The 16,968-nt window shown below is 59.3% G+C and overlaps 3 protein-coding genes across 4 annotated transcripts; all 3 read left to right on the forward strand.

The window, feature by feature from the left end:
- Positions 1-315: 315 nt before the first annotated feature.
- ABB37_03588 (putative Cytoplasmic dynein 2 heavy chain (DYNC2H1)) lies at positions 316-13,448 on the forward strand (the record flags this gene model as incomplete). Its single annotated transcript, XM_015800983.1, has 1 exon — positions 316-13,448. Exon 1 carries the CDS (start codon positions 732-734, stop codon positions 13,446-13,448), a length of 12,717 nt encoding a protein of 4,238 aa, XP_015660990.1. The 5' UTR covers positions 316-731.
- Positions 13,449-14,283: 835 nt separating this feature from the next.
- Positions 14,284-14,787, forward strand: ABB37_03589 (hypothetical protein; the record flags this gene model as incomplete). 2 transcript variants are annotated; one of them, XM_015800984.1, is made up of 1 exon in its annotated part: positions 14,284-14,787. In XM_015800984.1, exon 1 carries the CDS (start codon positions 14,323-14,325, stop codon positions 14,785-14,787), a length of 465 nt encoding a protein of 154 aa, XP_015660991.1. In that variant the 5' UTR covers positions 14,284-14,322. The 2 variants fall into 2 exon arrangements, with proteins under 2 accessions (XP_015660991.1, XP_015660992.1); XM_015800985.1 differs by having other exon boundaries at positions 14,290-14,787.
- A 362-nt stretch (positions 14,788-15,149) lies between these two features.
- On the forward strand, positions 15,150-16,860 carry ABB37_03590 (hypothetical protein; the record flags this gene model as incomplete). Its single annotated transcript, XM_015800986.1, has 1 exon — positions 15,150-16,860. Exon 1 carries the CDS (start codon positions 15,253-15,255, stop codon positions 16,858-16,860), a length of 1,608 nt encoding a protein of 535 aa, XP_015660993.1. The 5' UTR covers positions 15,150-15,252.
- Positions 16,861-16,968: the final 108 nt, after the last annotated feature.

Consider the following 16,968-nt stretch of genomic DNA (forward strand, 5'->3'; position numbering starts at 1 on the left):
CTTCTGTGTTGTTGTTTCTTTGCTACTACCTGCTCAACTGACCTAAATCGATGTCTCTCAGAATTCGTACCTCTCTCCCACTCAAGTTTTTCATGGATATCAAAGAAAAAAGGAAGGTATTCGTTCGCGCACCTGCAGGTCGTTGTTGCCACTTCCCCTTATCTGCCGCCCCACCAGCGGATTTAAAAAAGGTTGCAGCGTCCATTTTCTTGCCGAGGGGAACTTAATGCGCGTCTGCAAAGATGACTGAATCAATGTAAAGCGTTTTCCTCATCCCTCTTGGATTTTTCTCGCCTTTTTTTCTTTCGTTCGTGCAGTTCACCGCAGGTGTTTTCCGCGTAATTATTATTTTTATTATTATCTTTTCTCCTGTACGCCCTGCTTGTGGGCATCGCCGTTGCACCACCCCACCAACGTTGTTCTTGCGAGCGCGTGCAGAAGACACTACCCTGTAATCTAGAACCCATAGCCATCCCCGGCCGACTACATTTATTTGTGTGATACTTTCCTTTTCTTTCTCTTTCCCTTGCTTGTAGTTCTTCCACTCGCGCAGCCATTGAGACACGCTCTCAATCAGTGATCGAAGGATAACGTGATTCCATTCCTTATTATCTGGGCTGAGAGCAGCTTGCATGTATAGCTGTAGACCATAGTAAAGTCTTGGACTTTTGGTTTCTTTTTGCTGGTGGTGGAAACTTGATCGATCGGAGCTGAAGTGCAGCGACGCGAGAATGAACCTGTCACCTACAATGAAAGATTGTGTGACGGCGGTCACCAAGGCCGTCAAGAAGCGCCTCGCCGGCGAAGTGGTGGATCGGAAGGATGTTGGGACAGTCGTGGAGCTGCAGGTGCAGGTCTCGCTGTCGACGGCAGCCGAGGCTGCCGCGGCGCTTCTCGCGGCAATGACGAAGGCGGCGTGCGGCGCGGACAAAGGCTCCACGAAACTTCCCAATGGCGAGATCATTGTCGACACCACGGCCGCGCTGCAAGTGCAGACGTTTGCCGATTGCATCCGCGTGAGCACCTTCCGCTTTCAGGAGCTGCCGGCGGACAACCCGATGGTGTGCGCCATTGCCGAGGCGACGTACGTCCGCCACCTGCAGCGCGCGTCGGAGCTGAAGGTGTACGGCCTCGAAGACTTTCCTCCGTGTCTGCTGCGGGAGGCGATGTCGCGCTTCGACGTCAGCATCGGCGGCTACGTGGTCCTGTCGCTCCTCATTTCCAAGAACAAGGACGTCGTCCTTCGTCTTTTCACGACGGCCGTGGACACCGTCATGAGCAGTATGTGCAGTACTTCCTTCACGAGCGGCGTTCTGCCCGCGTCATGGGCCAAGCGCAGCAGCCTCGAACCACACCAGCTGCTCGACGCGCTGGAGGATGTGCAGCTGGCCATCAACGAGTACTGGCACGACAGCGCGCAGGACGACCATGCCCGCTCTGTCATTGTGTTTCTCATGAGCTCTGTGGGAAGCGACGTATGCGAGTGCTTCAAGAACAAGATCACCACCGCCAACGGTGTGTTTCTCGGTGATAAGAAGCTTGTGGAGGAGGCACATCTCTGCTGCGATGAGTGGGTGACGGTTTGTGGTAGACTGACGACGGTCGACTGGGCCTCTGAGTGGGGCGAGCGCTACGAGGATGCTGCCCTCGTGTGCATCCGCAATCGCCTCCACACGGCGCTGTCGCTACGCGGCATCATCGAAGAAATCAGCGAGCTGCTCGGCGCTGACGACTTCCACGCGTTGAAGACGGAAGTGCTGTGGGATGTCTTTAGCGACGTTGCGGTGATGGACAGCTCGGCGAGCGTGCAGAACCAGTGGAACGCCGCCCTCGCCGCATACTACCGCCGCTTGGAGCCCATTGAGCATCGCTGCGCCACGGTGCTGCGTGAGCTGTTCGCGACGCGGGTCGGTCTCGCCCCCCAGGCCATTCTCAACGAGTTCTCCGGCTACTGCCACTTGATGAAGCGCCCCATCATCGCGCGCGAGCTTGTGACCGAGCGCGACGGCCTTCTGGGAAAGCTGAACGATCGCCTCTCTGCGATTCGTCTCGAGTACGAGCACCGCGCGGAGAGCACGGAGGACGAGCGAGTGCTGGAGGAGGAGGACCGACGCTGCCAGACCGGTCGCTTTTTCCCAGGTGTGGTGAACAACATCATCTGGCTCCGCCAGCTCCGCGGCCGCATTGAGGAGATGATCGATATGTGTTCCTCTATCCTCAACGACCTGCCCAACGCGAGTGCCTTCGTCGCGTCGGCCAAGCAGTTGCTGGAGGAGGTGCAGGACTACGAGCAGGAGTGCTTCCGCGGCTGGGTCGCCGACGTGGACGACAAGAGCGATGTGCTGACGCTGGACGCGGATGCGCCGCTGATGGAGATTGACGGGAAGGGGCGGGTGGAGGTGAACTTTGCCGAGCGGCTGGTGCAGCTGCTGAAGGAAGTCCGCGTGCTCGGCACTCTCGGCTTCTTGATCCCTCGCCAGGTCACCCGCATTGCGCAGCAGGGGGCACAGTTTATGCCGATGGGCGTCGCGCTGAAGCAGGTGGCGCACACGTACAACTCCATGGCCGCTGACATTATCCCATGCACACGGGCAATGCTGCTGGAGCCGGCACTGGGGTTTGAGAAGGTGATCACCGCCGACGGCAGCAAGAAGCTCACCTGGCGCAGTACGAAGGAGGCGGCACGCTTCATTGAGCGGCTACAGGGCGCCTCGCAGTCGTTGACGGAGTGCAATCGCCGCCTTCACAAGACGCACCAAGAAATCGAAGGTCTCGTGGTGGAGCTCTTCGGCATCAGCCTGCTGCGCTCACGCGACCGGTGGATGCGCAAGGTGCGGCAGATGCGCGAGAAAATCGAGCTTTCCGGCTTTCAGAACACCGAGTCGTGGCGCGAGTTTTGGGATATGCAGCTGTACAAGGCGATGGAGGCGCAGTACCAGCTAGGGTTAGAGTCGCTCCACGAAGCCATCGAGGAGATTAAAGCAGATATAGTGTTGGACGCAAACAGCGGGCAGGCCGCCCTGCGACCTTCTCTAGAGATTCTTCGCGCTCAGTATTACCAACGCATCCACGACTTCATTACATTTCCGCAGCGCTTTCAAGGTTGCAGCGAAAAGAACGTATTCAAGGACATGCCCTCGCGGAACACCAACGGCATCTACGCCGTGCTCCAGCACGCCGCCCAGCTCTTCAAACGCGTCTCGCACGAGCTGAAACGCTTTACGCCCTTCCTGGTCATTGGGCGCTGCGGCAAAGGCGACAATCCAACGCTGGAGCAGATCGTGAGCAAATCGCTGACCGAGGTGCAGCACTGGGAGCAGAGCGTGCGACTTCTCAAGCAGAAGGGCAAAGAGATCAACGGCGAGGATTTGTTTATCAAGTGCGACTGCATCACCCTGTGCACCGCAGCCATCAAAGGCACGGTCGAGGAACACCTAGTGCGACTCACTGACGCGTTGAAGGTGACGCTGAAACAGAGCGCAGAGCAGCACCTCTCCTCCATCAACGACTACCTCGCGAAAGCGGCGACGTGCCTCGACAGCAAACTCACCAAACTTGACGAGATCGGCGAGGCGAATTTGCTCTACGGCGAGCTGATGGAACAGCGGCCCGCCATCGAGGTGGAGTTCTACCACTTCTACAACAAAAACGTTCTTTTGCAGAACATGACCGGCACGGCGGGACTCGACTTCACCAAAACGAAAGAGCGCTGGGACACCTTTATGAAGCGGCTGGACTCGCACGAGAAGGAGGTCGAGGATCAGCTGAATGAGATGAAAGGCACCGTGAGCGAGTCCGTCAAGGAGTGGGAGAAAGACTCCATCCGCTTCACTACGCGGTGGCATGAGATGAAGCCGAAGGACCTGAACTCGCAGAAGCCGCTAGAGTTCGTGTCAAAGAAAAAGACGGAACTGCAGGCGCTGAAGGAGCGCGGGGAGGAGTGCAAGAAGCAGTGCGAGTACTTCCACCTCGATGAGCCGGACCTGCAGCCGCTGGAGGAAGCCGAGGCGGACATCGAGGACTACTTCAACATGTGGAGCATGCTCGGCGACTTCCAGCAGCAGGTGCAGGAGATTTGCAAGGAGCCGTGGATCAGCTTCCGCGCCAAGTTGTACCGCTTCGAGGACTTTGTGAAGGTGTGGCAAGAGAAGCTGAAGGAGATTCCTTCCAACTCGGTGACGGTGCACATCCGCACGATGCTCGAGCAGTGGGGCCGCTGCGTCCCGCTGATGAAGTACGTGCGCGGCGACGGCTTCACCCCGGCGCACTGGGTGGAGCTCTTCATGCTGCTGAAGCTGCGCAACGTCACGCAGGACACCGTCAACTTCGGGCAGATTCTCGATCGCCACGAAACCATCTTACAGAACGAAGCGCACATCAAGCAGCTGCACAACCGCGCGCAGGGCGAGGCGCAAATCCGCGAGGCTCTGGACGATGTGCGGGCGTGGGGCACGGAGGCCAGGTTCGCGCTCACCCCGCACCCCGACCGCGCCGGTGTGGTGCTCATCACGGACTGGAAGGACACCATGTCTGCCCTCAGCGACAATCGCGCACTGCTGCTGAGTATGAAGGAGTCCCCATACTTTAGCCTGTTCTCCAGCGATGCCAGTAAGTGGGAGGTGCGCCTGTCCACTCTGGACGAGTACTTGCGCCACATGAACCACATCCAGCGCAAGTGGGTCTACTTGGAGCCGATCTTCCGCCGCGGTGCCCTGCCAAACGAAACGCAGCGCTTTGAGCGCATCGATGCCGCCTACCTGACGGTGATGAAGTCGGTTGAAAAGGACAGCCGGCTCATGGCACTGGCCGAGCACGGCGAGTTCAAGAGCACGCTGCGCGACGTCGCGGAGCAACTCGAGCGGTGCCAGAAGGCACTCAACGAGTACCTCGAGTCGAAGCGAGACTGCTTCCCCCGCTTCTATTTCATCAGCGACGATGACCTGCTTGAGATTCTTGCGCAGAGCAAGAACCCCAGCGTGATTCAGTCGCACTTGAAGAAGCTCTTTATGGGCATCCACAGCGTGCAATTCGATGCGCCGAAGGAGAACATCCTCCAGGTGCTCTCGCTAGAGGGCGAAGTGGTGACGTTGCTGAAGCCGGTCCGTGTGACAGAGGAGGTGGAGGCGTGGCTGTCGCAGCTCGACGTGGAGGTGAAGTCAACGCTGAAGGCGCACGTGGCGCAGTGCGTGTCGAAGTTCGACATCGGCGCCTACGCGTCGCAGGTGCTGTGCACGGCGGAGATGGTGACCTTCACTCGCAAAGTTGAAACCGCCATTCGCGAGTCCACCGGGGTCAGTGCGCTGAAGAAACTGAAGGCGAACCTGCAGACCCGCCTGCGCGAGTTGACGGCGTACGCTGGCGGCAACAGCGATGCCTTGGTGGGCATCAAACTCAAGGCCCTCATCATGGACCTCATCCACAACATTGCCGTCGTCGATCTGCTCATCGCGAACAGCGTAGAGAAGGAGTCGCACTGGCTGTGGAAGAAGCAGCTGCGCTTCTATCTCGACAGCACGCAGCAGTGCCTCCTCCGCATGGTCGATGCGGAGTTCCGCTACAGCTACGAGTACCAAGGCAACGCGCCGAAGTTGGTGCACACGCCCTTGACGGACCGCTGCTATCTGACGCTGACGCAGGGCATGCAGCTCGGCTACGGCGGCAACCCCTACGGTCCTGCTGGCACGGGCAAGACGGAGTCGGTGAAGGCGCTCGGCAACGCCATGGGCCGCCAGGTTCTTGTCTTCAACTGTGACGAAGGCATCGACTTCAAGTCCATGGGGCGCATCTTCACCGGCCTCGTGAAGTGCGGTGCGTGGGGCTGCTTCGACGAGTTCAACCGCCTGAAAGTCGACCAGCTGTCGGCCGTCTCGCAAATGATCCAGGTCATCCAGGAGGCACTGAAAAACGGGGAGAAGACATGCGGCCTGCTGGGCAAGGAAATCGACGTAGACTCCAGCGCCGGCATCTTCGTGACCATGAACCCGGCCGGCAAAGGCTACGGCGGCCGCAGCAAGCTGCCCGACAACCTGAAACAGCTCTTCCGGTCCATCTCGATGAGCGCACCGGACAACGAGCTGATCACAGAGACGATCCTCTACAGCGAGGGCTTCGAGAATGCCACGCAGCTGGCGACGAAGGTGGTGGAGACGTTTAAGCTGTCGAGTCAGCTGCTGTCCTACCAGCAGCACTACGACTGGGGTCTGCGTGCGATGAAGGCGGTGTTGCGACTTGGCGGCATCCTTATTCACGACTTCTTGACGGAGCGGGTGGCTGGTAAGGTGGAGCTCACGGCGGAGCAAACCTTAAAGAAGGAGAGCGAGATTATCATCAAGTCGTTGCGCGTCAACACGCTTTCCAAGCTCACCTTCGACGACGCCGTTCTCTTCAACACGCTGCTGAGTGACATCTTCCCTGGTGTCCCTGTGCTGGAGATCGACTACAAGGAACTGCGTCCCGCTATCGTGGAATCGATAAAGGAGCTGAAGCTGCAGGTCGTGGAGACACAAATTCAAAAAATCCTCCAGCTGTACGAGGCGCTGCGGCAGCGCATGGGTGTCGTGCTCGTGGGGCCCAGCGGAAGCGGGAAGAGCACGCTGATGCGGGTGCTGCGCCGCGCGATGCAGCGGCTGGGCAGAAAGATGCCGCTGTACGTGGTCAACCCAAAGGCCCTCCCACGCGATCAGCTTCTCGGGCACATGGACCCCGACACGCGGGAGTGGTTCGACGGCGTGCTGACCGATGCCGCGAAGAAAGTCGTGAAGGAGGAGCCGACGGTGCAGTCGTGGGTCTTCTGCGATGGCGATATCGACCCGGAATGGGTCGAGTCGCTCAACTCCGTCCTCGATGACAACAAACTCCTCACCATGCCCAACGGTGTGCGCGTGCAGTTTGGCGACAACGTCAACTTCTTATTTGAGACGCACAGCCTGGAGTACGCTTCGCCCGCGACGGTGTCGCGGATGGGCATCATTTACCTCTCCGAGGAGGATGTGGATCCGAAGGTGGCGGTGGCGACGTGGCTGACAGAGCAGCCGGAGGAGATGCGGGCGCAGCTGCAACAGTGGATTGACGCGTACTTTCGCAAGGCGATCGACTCCCTCCTCTCCGTTGGCGAGCTCGTGGTGCAGACGACGCGGACGGGACTTGTCATGTCGGGTCTCGCGCAAATGAAGAACTGCACGACGAAGAAGCAGTTCGCCCTTGCGCTGATCTACGGTCTGGGCTCCTACCTCGCAGAGAAGCCGCGACAAGACTACGCGAAAGACGTGCTCTTCATGATGGAGGAGCGCGCGCCGGACCCAAAAAACCCGCTCGACTTCAAGTACGACGAAGACCGTCAAGAGTACGTCTCCCTCGTTTTTGAGCCGGCGGGTGGCCTAACGGTGGAGGAGCTATACCGGCACCCGATGGTGTCCACGATTGACTGCCAGCGCGCGTTGGAGGTGATGAAGGCGTGGACGACGCCGACGAAGCCCGGCGTGTATCGACCCTTCATTCTGGTTGGCCCCGAAGGCTGTGGGAAGTCGATGCTGCTGAACAACCTGTTCGCGCACACGAGCAACGCCCGTGTCGCCAGCGTCAACTGCTCCGCCCAGACGGAGGCGATTCACGTAATTCAGAAGCTGAAGCAGACGTGCTCTATCTTCAACTCGAACCAGGGCAAAGTCCTTCGCCCAAAGGAGGCGGAACGGCTGATTCTTCTGCTGAAGGATTTGAACCTGCCGAAGCCCGACAAGTACGGCACGGTGCAGCTGCATTCACTTCTGCAGCAGCTCATCCTGTACAACGGCTTTTACGACTCGGACCTGGAGTGGGTAATGGTGGAGCGGGTGCAGATCGTCGGCAGCATGAACCCGCCCGGCAGCATGGGCCGCCACCCCGTGGCCCCGCGCTTCCTGGCAATCACCTCCATCCTGGCCATCTCCTACCCCTCCAAGGAGTCCCTCCAGCAGGTGTACTCGGAGTTCCTCAACGTGGTGCTTCAGTCGGGTCGACTGCAGCTGAACATGGCCAACAAGGGCGCCGCAGACCTGGCGCGGGTCATCGCGACCGTGTACGAGACAGTGGCGCTGAAGTGCACCGTAGACGTGGCCTCCCACTACGTCTTCAACCCGCGCGACCTCACGCAGTGGGTGCTGAACCTGCTGCACTACGACACCCCAAACATGGGCGACGTCTTCGCCTACGAGGCGCGCCGCATTTTTGTCGACCGTTTGGTCACGTCCGAGGAGCGCGTGAGGCTGTCCAAGGTGGTGCGCGACAACGTCGCCTTCCTCGTCGGCCACCGCGACGCCCCACCGGAGAAAGAGTCGGTGTTCTACGTCTCGTGGCTGGACTCCGCGCCGGCGGGCAAGAAGCGGCTGATGCCGTCCTCGCTCGACGCCGTGAAGAAGTCCGTCGACGCGTTTGCCCTGAAGTACTCGCGCGAAAACGCGAACTTGAACGTGCAGCTCATCCCCGATGTGTGTGCGTGGATTACCCGCGTCGACCGCGTCCTGTCGCAGGAACGCGGCAACCTTCTGCTGGTGGCGCGCTCCGGCGTGTGCGCGCCGCAGATCGTGCGTCTCGTCGCGTACTACAATCGCACCGAGGTTGTCACCCTTGGCATCACGCGCGACTACGGCGTCAAGCAGTTCACGACAGAGCTAAAGTCGGTCATGACGAAGACGGGCGTGGAGGGGCAAAGCGTCGTGCTGCTGTTGGAGGACTTCAACTTCTTTCACCCCTACTTCCTCGAGACGATCAACTCGATCTTGTCCTCCGGAGAAGTTCCCGGGTTATTCTCGCAAGAGGAGCAGGACGCGATGCTCGGGCCGCTGAAGGATGACGCGGTCGGCGAGGGCATGAGCGCCTACAACTACTTCGTGGAGCGCATCGCCCGCTACCTGCACGTGGTCGTGGTGATGGACCCGACGAACCCAAACTACGAACTGCAATGCCGCGCCAATCCGGCGCTGTTCACGCGGTGCAATGTGTACTGGATGGGCACGTGGGACAGCAGCAGCCTCAAGGTCGTGCCGCGCATCATGATCGCCGACGCCTTCGCGGCTTTGGACAGGCGCGATGACAAAAAGGAGTTCAGCCTCACCACCGAGCTCGTCCACATCCACCGCTCCTTCGGGGAGAAGTTCTCGCCGCAGCACTTCAAGGTGCTGTGCGAAACGTTCGACCACCTCTTCCAGAACAAAAGCAAGGAAGTGACGGACGGGCTGCTGCGGCTGAAGAGCGGCGTCACGAAGCTGGACGAGGCGCAGGAGAACGTCGACAAGATCGCTACGGACGTGACGGAGAAGAAGGGCCTACTGGAGGTGAAGCAGCGCGAGGCGGACGACGCGTTGAAGGAAATCCAGAAGAAGATGGAGGAGGCGGGAAACCAAAAGCGCAGCATTCATAAAATCCAAAAAGAACTGGACAAGGAGCAGACAGCGATCCAGGAGCGCAAGGTGGTGATTGAGGGTCGCCTCAGCGGCATCCAGCCCATCCTCGACGCCGCCCTCTCCGCCGTCAGCTCCATTCGGTCCGATCACCTGACCGAGCTGCGCTCCATGGCGAAGCCCCCGGCCGCGGTGCAGTGCGTCATGCAGGGCGTTGTGCTGCTCATTGACAACGGCAAGGTCTCCGAGGCCGCGGCGTGGCCAGCGATCCGCAAAGTCCTCGCGGGCGACATCAAAGGCCAAATTCTCAACTTCGACATCGACAACGTCGACCCGGCCGCACGCGCGCAGGTGGAGAAGTTCATCGCGGCCAACAGCGAGGCCTTTAAGCGCGAGACAATCGCACGCGCCTCGAAGGCGGCGGCGCCGATGGCGGAGTGGCTGAAGGCCGTCGTGGAGTACAGCAAAGTGCTGGAAACGGTTGCCCCCATGCGGGCGGAGCTGAAGGAATACGAGGCGAACATCAAGAAGGGACAGGAGGAGATGACCACGTACGAAGGAAAGCTGAGGAAGGTGGAGAAGAAGGTGGAGGAGTTGAAGCAGAAGTTTGGCGAGAAGACGACGGAGGCGGAGCGGCTAAAGGATCAGCTGGAGCAGGCGGAACAGCTCCTGGTGAACGCGAAGGAGCTGCTGGCGAAGCTGGGCGACGAGCACAAGCGCTGGACGGCGCAGATGAAGACCATCAAGGAGGACTCGAACTTTTTGCCGAAGCGGTGTCTGCTGGCGGCGGCCTTCATCACGTACCTTGGCAAGGAGGCAGAGGACAAGCGGCGAGCTGCGTTGGCGGAGTGGAAGGAGCGGACGAAGCTGCCGGAGTTCAACTTTTTCGCCTTCCTGCGCGATGAGAGCGTCCAGCTGCATTACAAGGCGGAGGGTTTGCCAGGAGATGAACTCTCGCTGGACAACGCCGTCATGATCCCCGAGCAGGTCAACACCGCCCTCATCGAGGACCCGTCAGGGCAGGTGGTGGAGTGGCTGCAGACGAACCTGAAGAAGCAGAACGCGGTGGTGGACGTGTGCAACATCTCGGAAGAGCGGCTCGTGTCGGCGCTGGAGCTGGCGCTGCGCTTTGGCAAGAAGTTCATCATAACGGACGTGGACCGCATCGAACCGTTTCTCTATCCCATTCTGCGCAAGGAGCTGCACAACGAGGGCACTAAGCGCGTCATCCAGATCGGCGACCGCCGCACCGTGGACTACGCGGATGGCTTCCAGCTCTACCTGGTGACACGTAGCACCGACCTGCGCGTCGCACCCGACATTCTCAGCTACCTCACTCCGATCAGCTTCAGCATCACGCACAGCGGCCTGGAAGGTCAGTTCCTCGGTATTACGATCCAGCATGAGCAGCCGCAGCTCGAAAAGGAGAAGCTCGAAATCCTCAAGAAGGAAGAGAGCCTTAAGATGCAGCTGGCGGAGTTGGAGGAGCGGCTGCTAGCGAACCTGGCCAACTCCGAGGGCTCGCTCCTTGAGAACAAGACCCTCATTGACTCGCTGAACCAGATCAAGTCACAGGCGAGTGACATCTCAGCCGCGCTGGACCAGTCGAAGGTGGTGCAGGAGGACCTCGATGCCAAGCGCAACGTCTACCGCCCCTTCGCCACCACGGCGAGCTCCGTCTTCTTCTTAACCAAGAGCCTCGCGGAGCTGTCGCACATGTACCAGTTTTCGCTCCAGCTCTTTCTCGATCTTTTCCAGCGTGCCCTGCACCGGCACAAGGACCTGCGCACCGACCCGGAGACGAAGATTGCCGCGCTGCAGGAGACCTTCATTCAGATCACCGTCTCGGTCATCGCGCAGTCGCTCTTCAAGGAGCACCGTGTCGTTTACGGCGTGCACCTCTGCCGCAACCTTTACCCGGCAGAGTGCAATGCGGGGGAGTGGGAGTTCTTCGTGGATCAGGCCATCGCACCCGAGGAGAAGCGCAAGGAGGTCCGCGTGCCGACCTTTGTCCTGCCTGACAGCACCGATACCTTCCGCACCTTCGCTGCATTGTTCCCCGACCTCGCCGCAAAGGCACGCTTCCAGGAAGCGGATGTGTGGCTGCAGTGGATGCGCACCGCCACCCCGGAGACGGACTACCCCGGGTTTCTAAAGTCTCTCACACACTTCCAGCGACTCCTCTTGATGAAGACGCTGCGTGGCGACCGCCTTATCGCCGCGATGAACGCGGTCTCCTGCACGCTGCTCAAGGTGGACTCCCTCGGCGAGAACAGCACGTTGGCCTCCGCTGTAGACCAGTCGGAAGCCGCACGCCCCGTGCTGCTGCTCATCACAGCTGGCGCGGACCCGTCGCAGGAGCTACAGACGATCGCACACGAGAAGATCGGCCGCACCCGCTTTCATCAGTTGGCCATGGGCAGCGGGCAGACGGACGAGGCGATGCGCCTGGTGCGCAGTGCCGCTGCCAAGGGCGAGTGGGTCTTCTTGAAGAACCTCCACCTTGTCATTCCATGGGTGTCACATCTGCAGAAGGAGTTGACGGTGCTGAAGCCGAATGCCGCTTTTCGCCTGTTTCTGACGAGCGAGGCACACGATGAATTCCCCTCCATTCTTATTGGGCAATCGCTGAAGATTACCTTTGAGCCGCCGCCGGGAATTAAACCGAACCTCCTGCGGACCTACCGTGACTGGGGTGCCGCTTTCGTGAATGAGAAAGACGAGAAGCAGCGGCAGCTGCTCTTCGCGGCGGCCGCACTGCAGGCGATTGTGCAAGAGCGTCGCTCCTACGTGCCGCAAGGGTGGACGAAGGACTACGAGGTCACGGCGGCTGATCTCAAGTCGTCGGTCGACATCGTGCTGCGTCAGTCATCGCAGGCCGAGGTGGACTGGCGCTCGATTCGCGGCATTTTGAACGACGCCATCTACGGTGGTAAGATGGAGACCGCGTACGACACGCGAATCATGACAACCTACATTGAGAGCATGTTCAGCGCGAGCTGCGTCGCCGGAGCAAAGCCGCAAGAGCCGCTGTTCTACCGCACCCGCATCCCGAACGGCGACTACGCCGAGTACGAAAAGGTGGTTAAGAAGCTACCGGACAGCGACATTCCCGTGCTGTTCTCCTTGCCGCCGAACGCCGACCGCGTTGTGCAGCTGACACGCGTTCGCGCGCTCACTAACGACCTGCAGCGCCTCAACGAGTCGCAGAGCGAGGCCGCGGTGGACCACGAGGCTTGGGCGGCGCGTCTTACGCCCCTGCTCGATGCCTGGACAGGCCTGATCGCACCGCACGCGCAAGTTCTCGTGCCGCCGTCCTCTGTCCCGCCAAGTCCGTCCGCTGCGGCCTCCGTGGCCCCGAAGCCGATTGACGGCTTTATCGCCGCCGAGCTGCGAACCGCGCTCCGGCTGGTCATGCAGGTAAACACCACCATGAACGATCTGCGCAGGGTGATCGAGGGCGGTGCGCTGCTGACGGAGGACCGCCGGAAGGAGGCGGCTGCGATGCTCCTCGGCGACGTCCCTGCAAACTGGGCGGACCACTTCCCCAGTGCCGCCCGCATTGCGGCGTGGTTGCAGTCCGTGGTGCGCAAGACGGTACGCATCGCCGAATGGCAGAAGATGGTGTCGATTGGGACGTTGATGAACACGAATGTAGATTTGTCGAACTTCTTCCGCGCCAAGACGTTCCTGAACGCGCTGCGGCAGGAGACGGCACACGTCATCCAGCAGCCTCTCGTGTCGCTCACGTTAGTGTCCACCACGTCCACGCCGCCGGAGAATGCGCCGTGTGCCGTTGTTCTGGAGGGGCTGCTGCTGCAGGGTGCCGTGCTCGACGACGCGGACAGGCTGGAGGCGATTGCGACCGCGGACGAGCCGGCGGTGTTTCCAATCAAGAAGACCTATGTGGCGTGGATGGCAGTGCCGCCCGCGCTGCCGGCGTCGGTGCGTGTGCCCGTGTACGCGAACACCACCAAGGAGGACTACGTCTGCGACTTTGTGCTGCCCTGCGCAGATGCCGTGGCGGCGCGCAACTTTGTGTTGTCTGGTGTCTCCATCGTCTTGGAGCAGTAGAAAGAATTTTTTTGCCGTGTTCTCTGACGCGTCTGTTCGCTTTCCTTTTCCTCGTGTAGTGTTTGAGCAGACAAGCCAACGCGGACGTTGGCGAAGCGGCGCATCCACAACTGTTTATCAGACTCTCTCTCATCCACACGAGGTGGAGAGCCTCTTTTTTCTTCGTTGCTGTTTGTACTAACGTTCTGTTTTGTGTTGTTGGGGACTGTTGCTGTTTTTCGCAGACGTTGAAAAGTCCCTCGTGCTTTGTCGCCTGCGCCAGTGTAATTTCTTTTGTGTTTTCCCCCATCGGGGCCATCGACAGCTTTCTCTCCTTTGCCTGCTGTGTATCGTCGTTTCGTTGCGGTTGTTTCTGCCGAAATCGCTGGTAAAAACAACAAGAGATGATTTGTTCATCCTCCGATTACAATTTGCTTTGATACTGAGCCGTTGGAACTGGCTCCGTTATTTTTCTCCATGTGGGCACATGTATATGGCAATGACTCTATGTGGTTTTTCTTTTTCTCTGGTTTCCCTTCGAACCAACACCCAAACAAGAAATCGTCAAGAAAGTGTGTCAATGACCGATATTTTTGCTGCGATTCGAATTGAGGGGTTTTGCGTAGAGACTGGTACGTCGCTCTCGCGTTTGCCCTGCTGGGTTTATCGAAGGCGTGTTCTGTGTATGCGCGGCACTCTTTGTGTGGGTCGGCCACGTAGGGGCGCGCTTGAAGAAAAGATGTAATCGTGATGTTAAGGCCCCCAGTTTCGTTTCTCCGTCTCACCATCCGCCACTTCATCCACCAACTCGGCCTTTGAACTCTCCTGCAAAACTTCCATAACCAAAACACTCACAAGGTAAAGGCGAATAGCTGTTTGTATTATTGACCTGCCAATGTACGGCGACAAAGGACCCCCGAAAGGGTACAGTGTCCCTCGCTACGACACCAACGCCAAGAAGCACTGCCAGCTCTGCTCCAGTGCGGAGCATTGGACATTTGAGTGTCCGCGAAAATCCTCCTCTTCCACGGGCTCATCGGGTGACGCTGCGAAAAAGAGCAGCATGAAAACGGTGAAGCTGAGCCGAAGTCAGATGCTCAAGTACGGTGTAAAACCAAAGTTGGCGCACTTCGTGCCGGAACCCACTGAGCGCGAAGTCTTTGACGCGGAGATGAAGGAGCTACGCACTGTCCTGACAGCGGAGGTGCGAAGTGAGTTGAAGGCGGCGAAAGCCACGGAAGGCAAAGGGGATGCACGGAAGGCCGAGCATGCGAAGCCGGCTCCTGCATGTGTGGCCACAGCAGAGCCACCACGGGGGACTGTTCCGATAAAGAAGGAGCGCAGCGACGAACACGACTGATCATCGACTTCGGAAGGCCGTTTTCTTCGTTTTCATTCGTGTCGAAGCAAGCACTCGTAAAAGACAGCTTCTGCTTTTGTGGAAGCCCTTTTGTTCCATCACTATCCCTTCCTCGGTGTCGAACTTTGTTCACACGAGACGAGACATGAAACACGCATGTAAATATATCTAAATATGCCTTGAGAGAGAGTTGAACGTAGCGATCGTATTTGTTGTTGAAGCGCTCATCTATGCGCTTGCTGATTCGTGTAGAATTCTCCCAAGTGATGACTTGACTTCACTTTCACGCTCTTTGGCTCCTCCAACTCCTCCTCGTCTTCTCGTTGTACACACGCTGCTCCATCGACTGTTGAGTCCGCGTAAGCGATGTACAAGGCACGTTTGCTGGTCCACGCTCGTCGCAATGGTAGACAACTCGTAATAGGATGCGGCCTCTTTTTCCTTCTCCTTCTGCTGCACGCGTGGATGGTCGCGTTGTACTTGCCGCATGCCGCAGCCGTCGAAGTGCGTCACGGCGGGCCCGAACACGATGACGTGCCCCGCGAACCGGACAAGGGCGAGCCGTGGCATAAGAGGCTACTAGGTAGCCCGTCCACCCGCTCCGCTATTCCCCCTCCGCCGCCGCTGCACAACTTCGAGCCCACGCTGCCGCCAAGCAGACCAACCGTCATTTCGACCTCGGCCCCGTCGCTCCCGCCGGCCCCCGCGCGGCCGACGTCGAGGCCGCCCGCGACGAGTCTCACTCCTGCAGTACCTTTGCCGACGTCAACGCTTTCGCCAGCAGACAGCATCGCTGCCTTCTACGCAAAGCTGAGAACCTTCGACGACAACCTTCTACGGACGGACTTCAAAGGCAATCCGGAGCAGCCGACAAAGGACTTCATCGACATCGACGCAGACGACGGCACCGGGTCGCCGCTGCCATACGATCCAAACTTCACCGAAGACGCGGCGAGGTGGAGGGCCTGCGACCCGCGCGATGCCTCTTTCACTGCGGAGCGCGATCGCCTCTGTCAGGAGTACCTGTCCAATGTGAACAACATGCGCCACATCCAGGCGATGTCCTCCAAGCTCTTGCAGGGACGCACCATCAAGATGCAAATCTTCTACGCGCACAACAACATCAAGACGATCGTCAAACTGTCGCAGCGGAAGTTCTACTACGAGGCCGCCAGCGAGTTCATAGCGTACTCCTTTGACCGCGCGTTGGGGTTTAACCGTGTGCCAACATCCGTGTACGTGCCCATTCCGCTGGACTACCTGCGTGTCGCGGTGGCGTACTCGCCCCTCTTCTCCCAGTGGTTTGACCGCTACGTAGTCTTGTACAACAACACGAATCAAAACTTCGTGCCATGCGCCTACTACACTCGGCAGGTGTCGGAGTGCAGCGTGGCCACCGTGCAGCTGTGGATGAAGGACGTCCACAGCGCGCTGGAAACGTTCCTGGGACTTCCGTTTGAACTGGACCAGAGTTTCGTTCGCAAGTATTACGTCCCCGGTCACCAGCTGTTCGCTGGCACCAGACGCGCTCGCCTGCGCGCCATTGGCGAGTTGTCCGACCGCAGCGTCTTCGACTTCCTTATCGGCAACACCGATCGCGGGACGAACGACCACAACAACTTCGTGTACGGCGGCTGCAGCGCGGAGACGGAGTGCCAGGTGGGCACGCCGGAGAATCGCATCAAAGGTCTGGCGAAGTACGCCTACCTCGACCACGGTAGCAGCCTGTACTCCCACAAGGAACCGATTGGAAACATGTTCTATGGCGATGTGGGACGCATTGCGGTGTGCCGCTTCCGGCGTTCCACGTTCGAGCACCTCGCCAAGTTCGCGGCGACGAGTCGCGTGCCGTACCCTCTCATTAAGCAGGTGGAAGAGGTGCTGCCGCCGTCCATTTTCAAGGTGAGTCACGAGTCTGTCATGCGGAGGGTGCAGGTACGGCTGGACAAGATTCTGTATCTCGTGGACACATGCCGCAAGAAGTACACGGACGCGGAGGTGTTTTCCCTCCCAGAGTACGACGAGATCCGCATCGCGGAGGAAGACGCTACATTGGGCGACGAGTGGGACTAGCACGCGGTCACCGTGCGGCGCGGTGCACTGCGGCTCGTTGCGCGCTTCTCGCAACCTCCTCAACGTTGTTGGATGGCGAAAGGGAAGAGAAAAAAGAGGAGAGGCACT

This window comes from Leptomonas pyrrhocoris, assembly GCF_001293395.1.
Source record: "Leptomonas pyrrhocoris isolate H10 chromosome Unknown, whole genome shotgun sequence".
Classification (NCBI taxonomy): Eukaryota; Euglenozoa; class Kinetoplastea; order Trypanosomatida; family Trypanosomatidae; genus Leptomonas; species Leptomonas pyrrhocoris.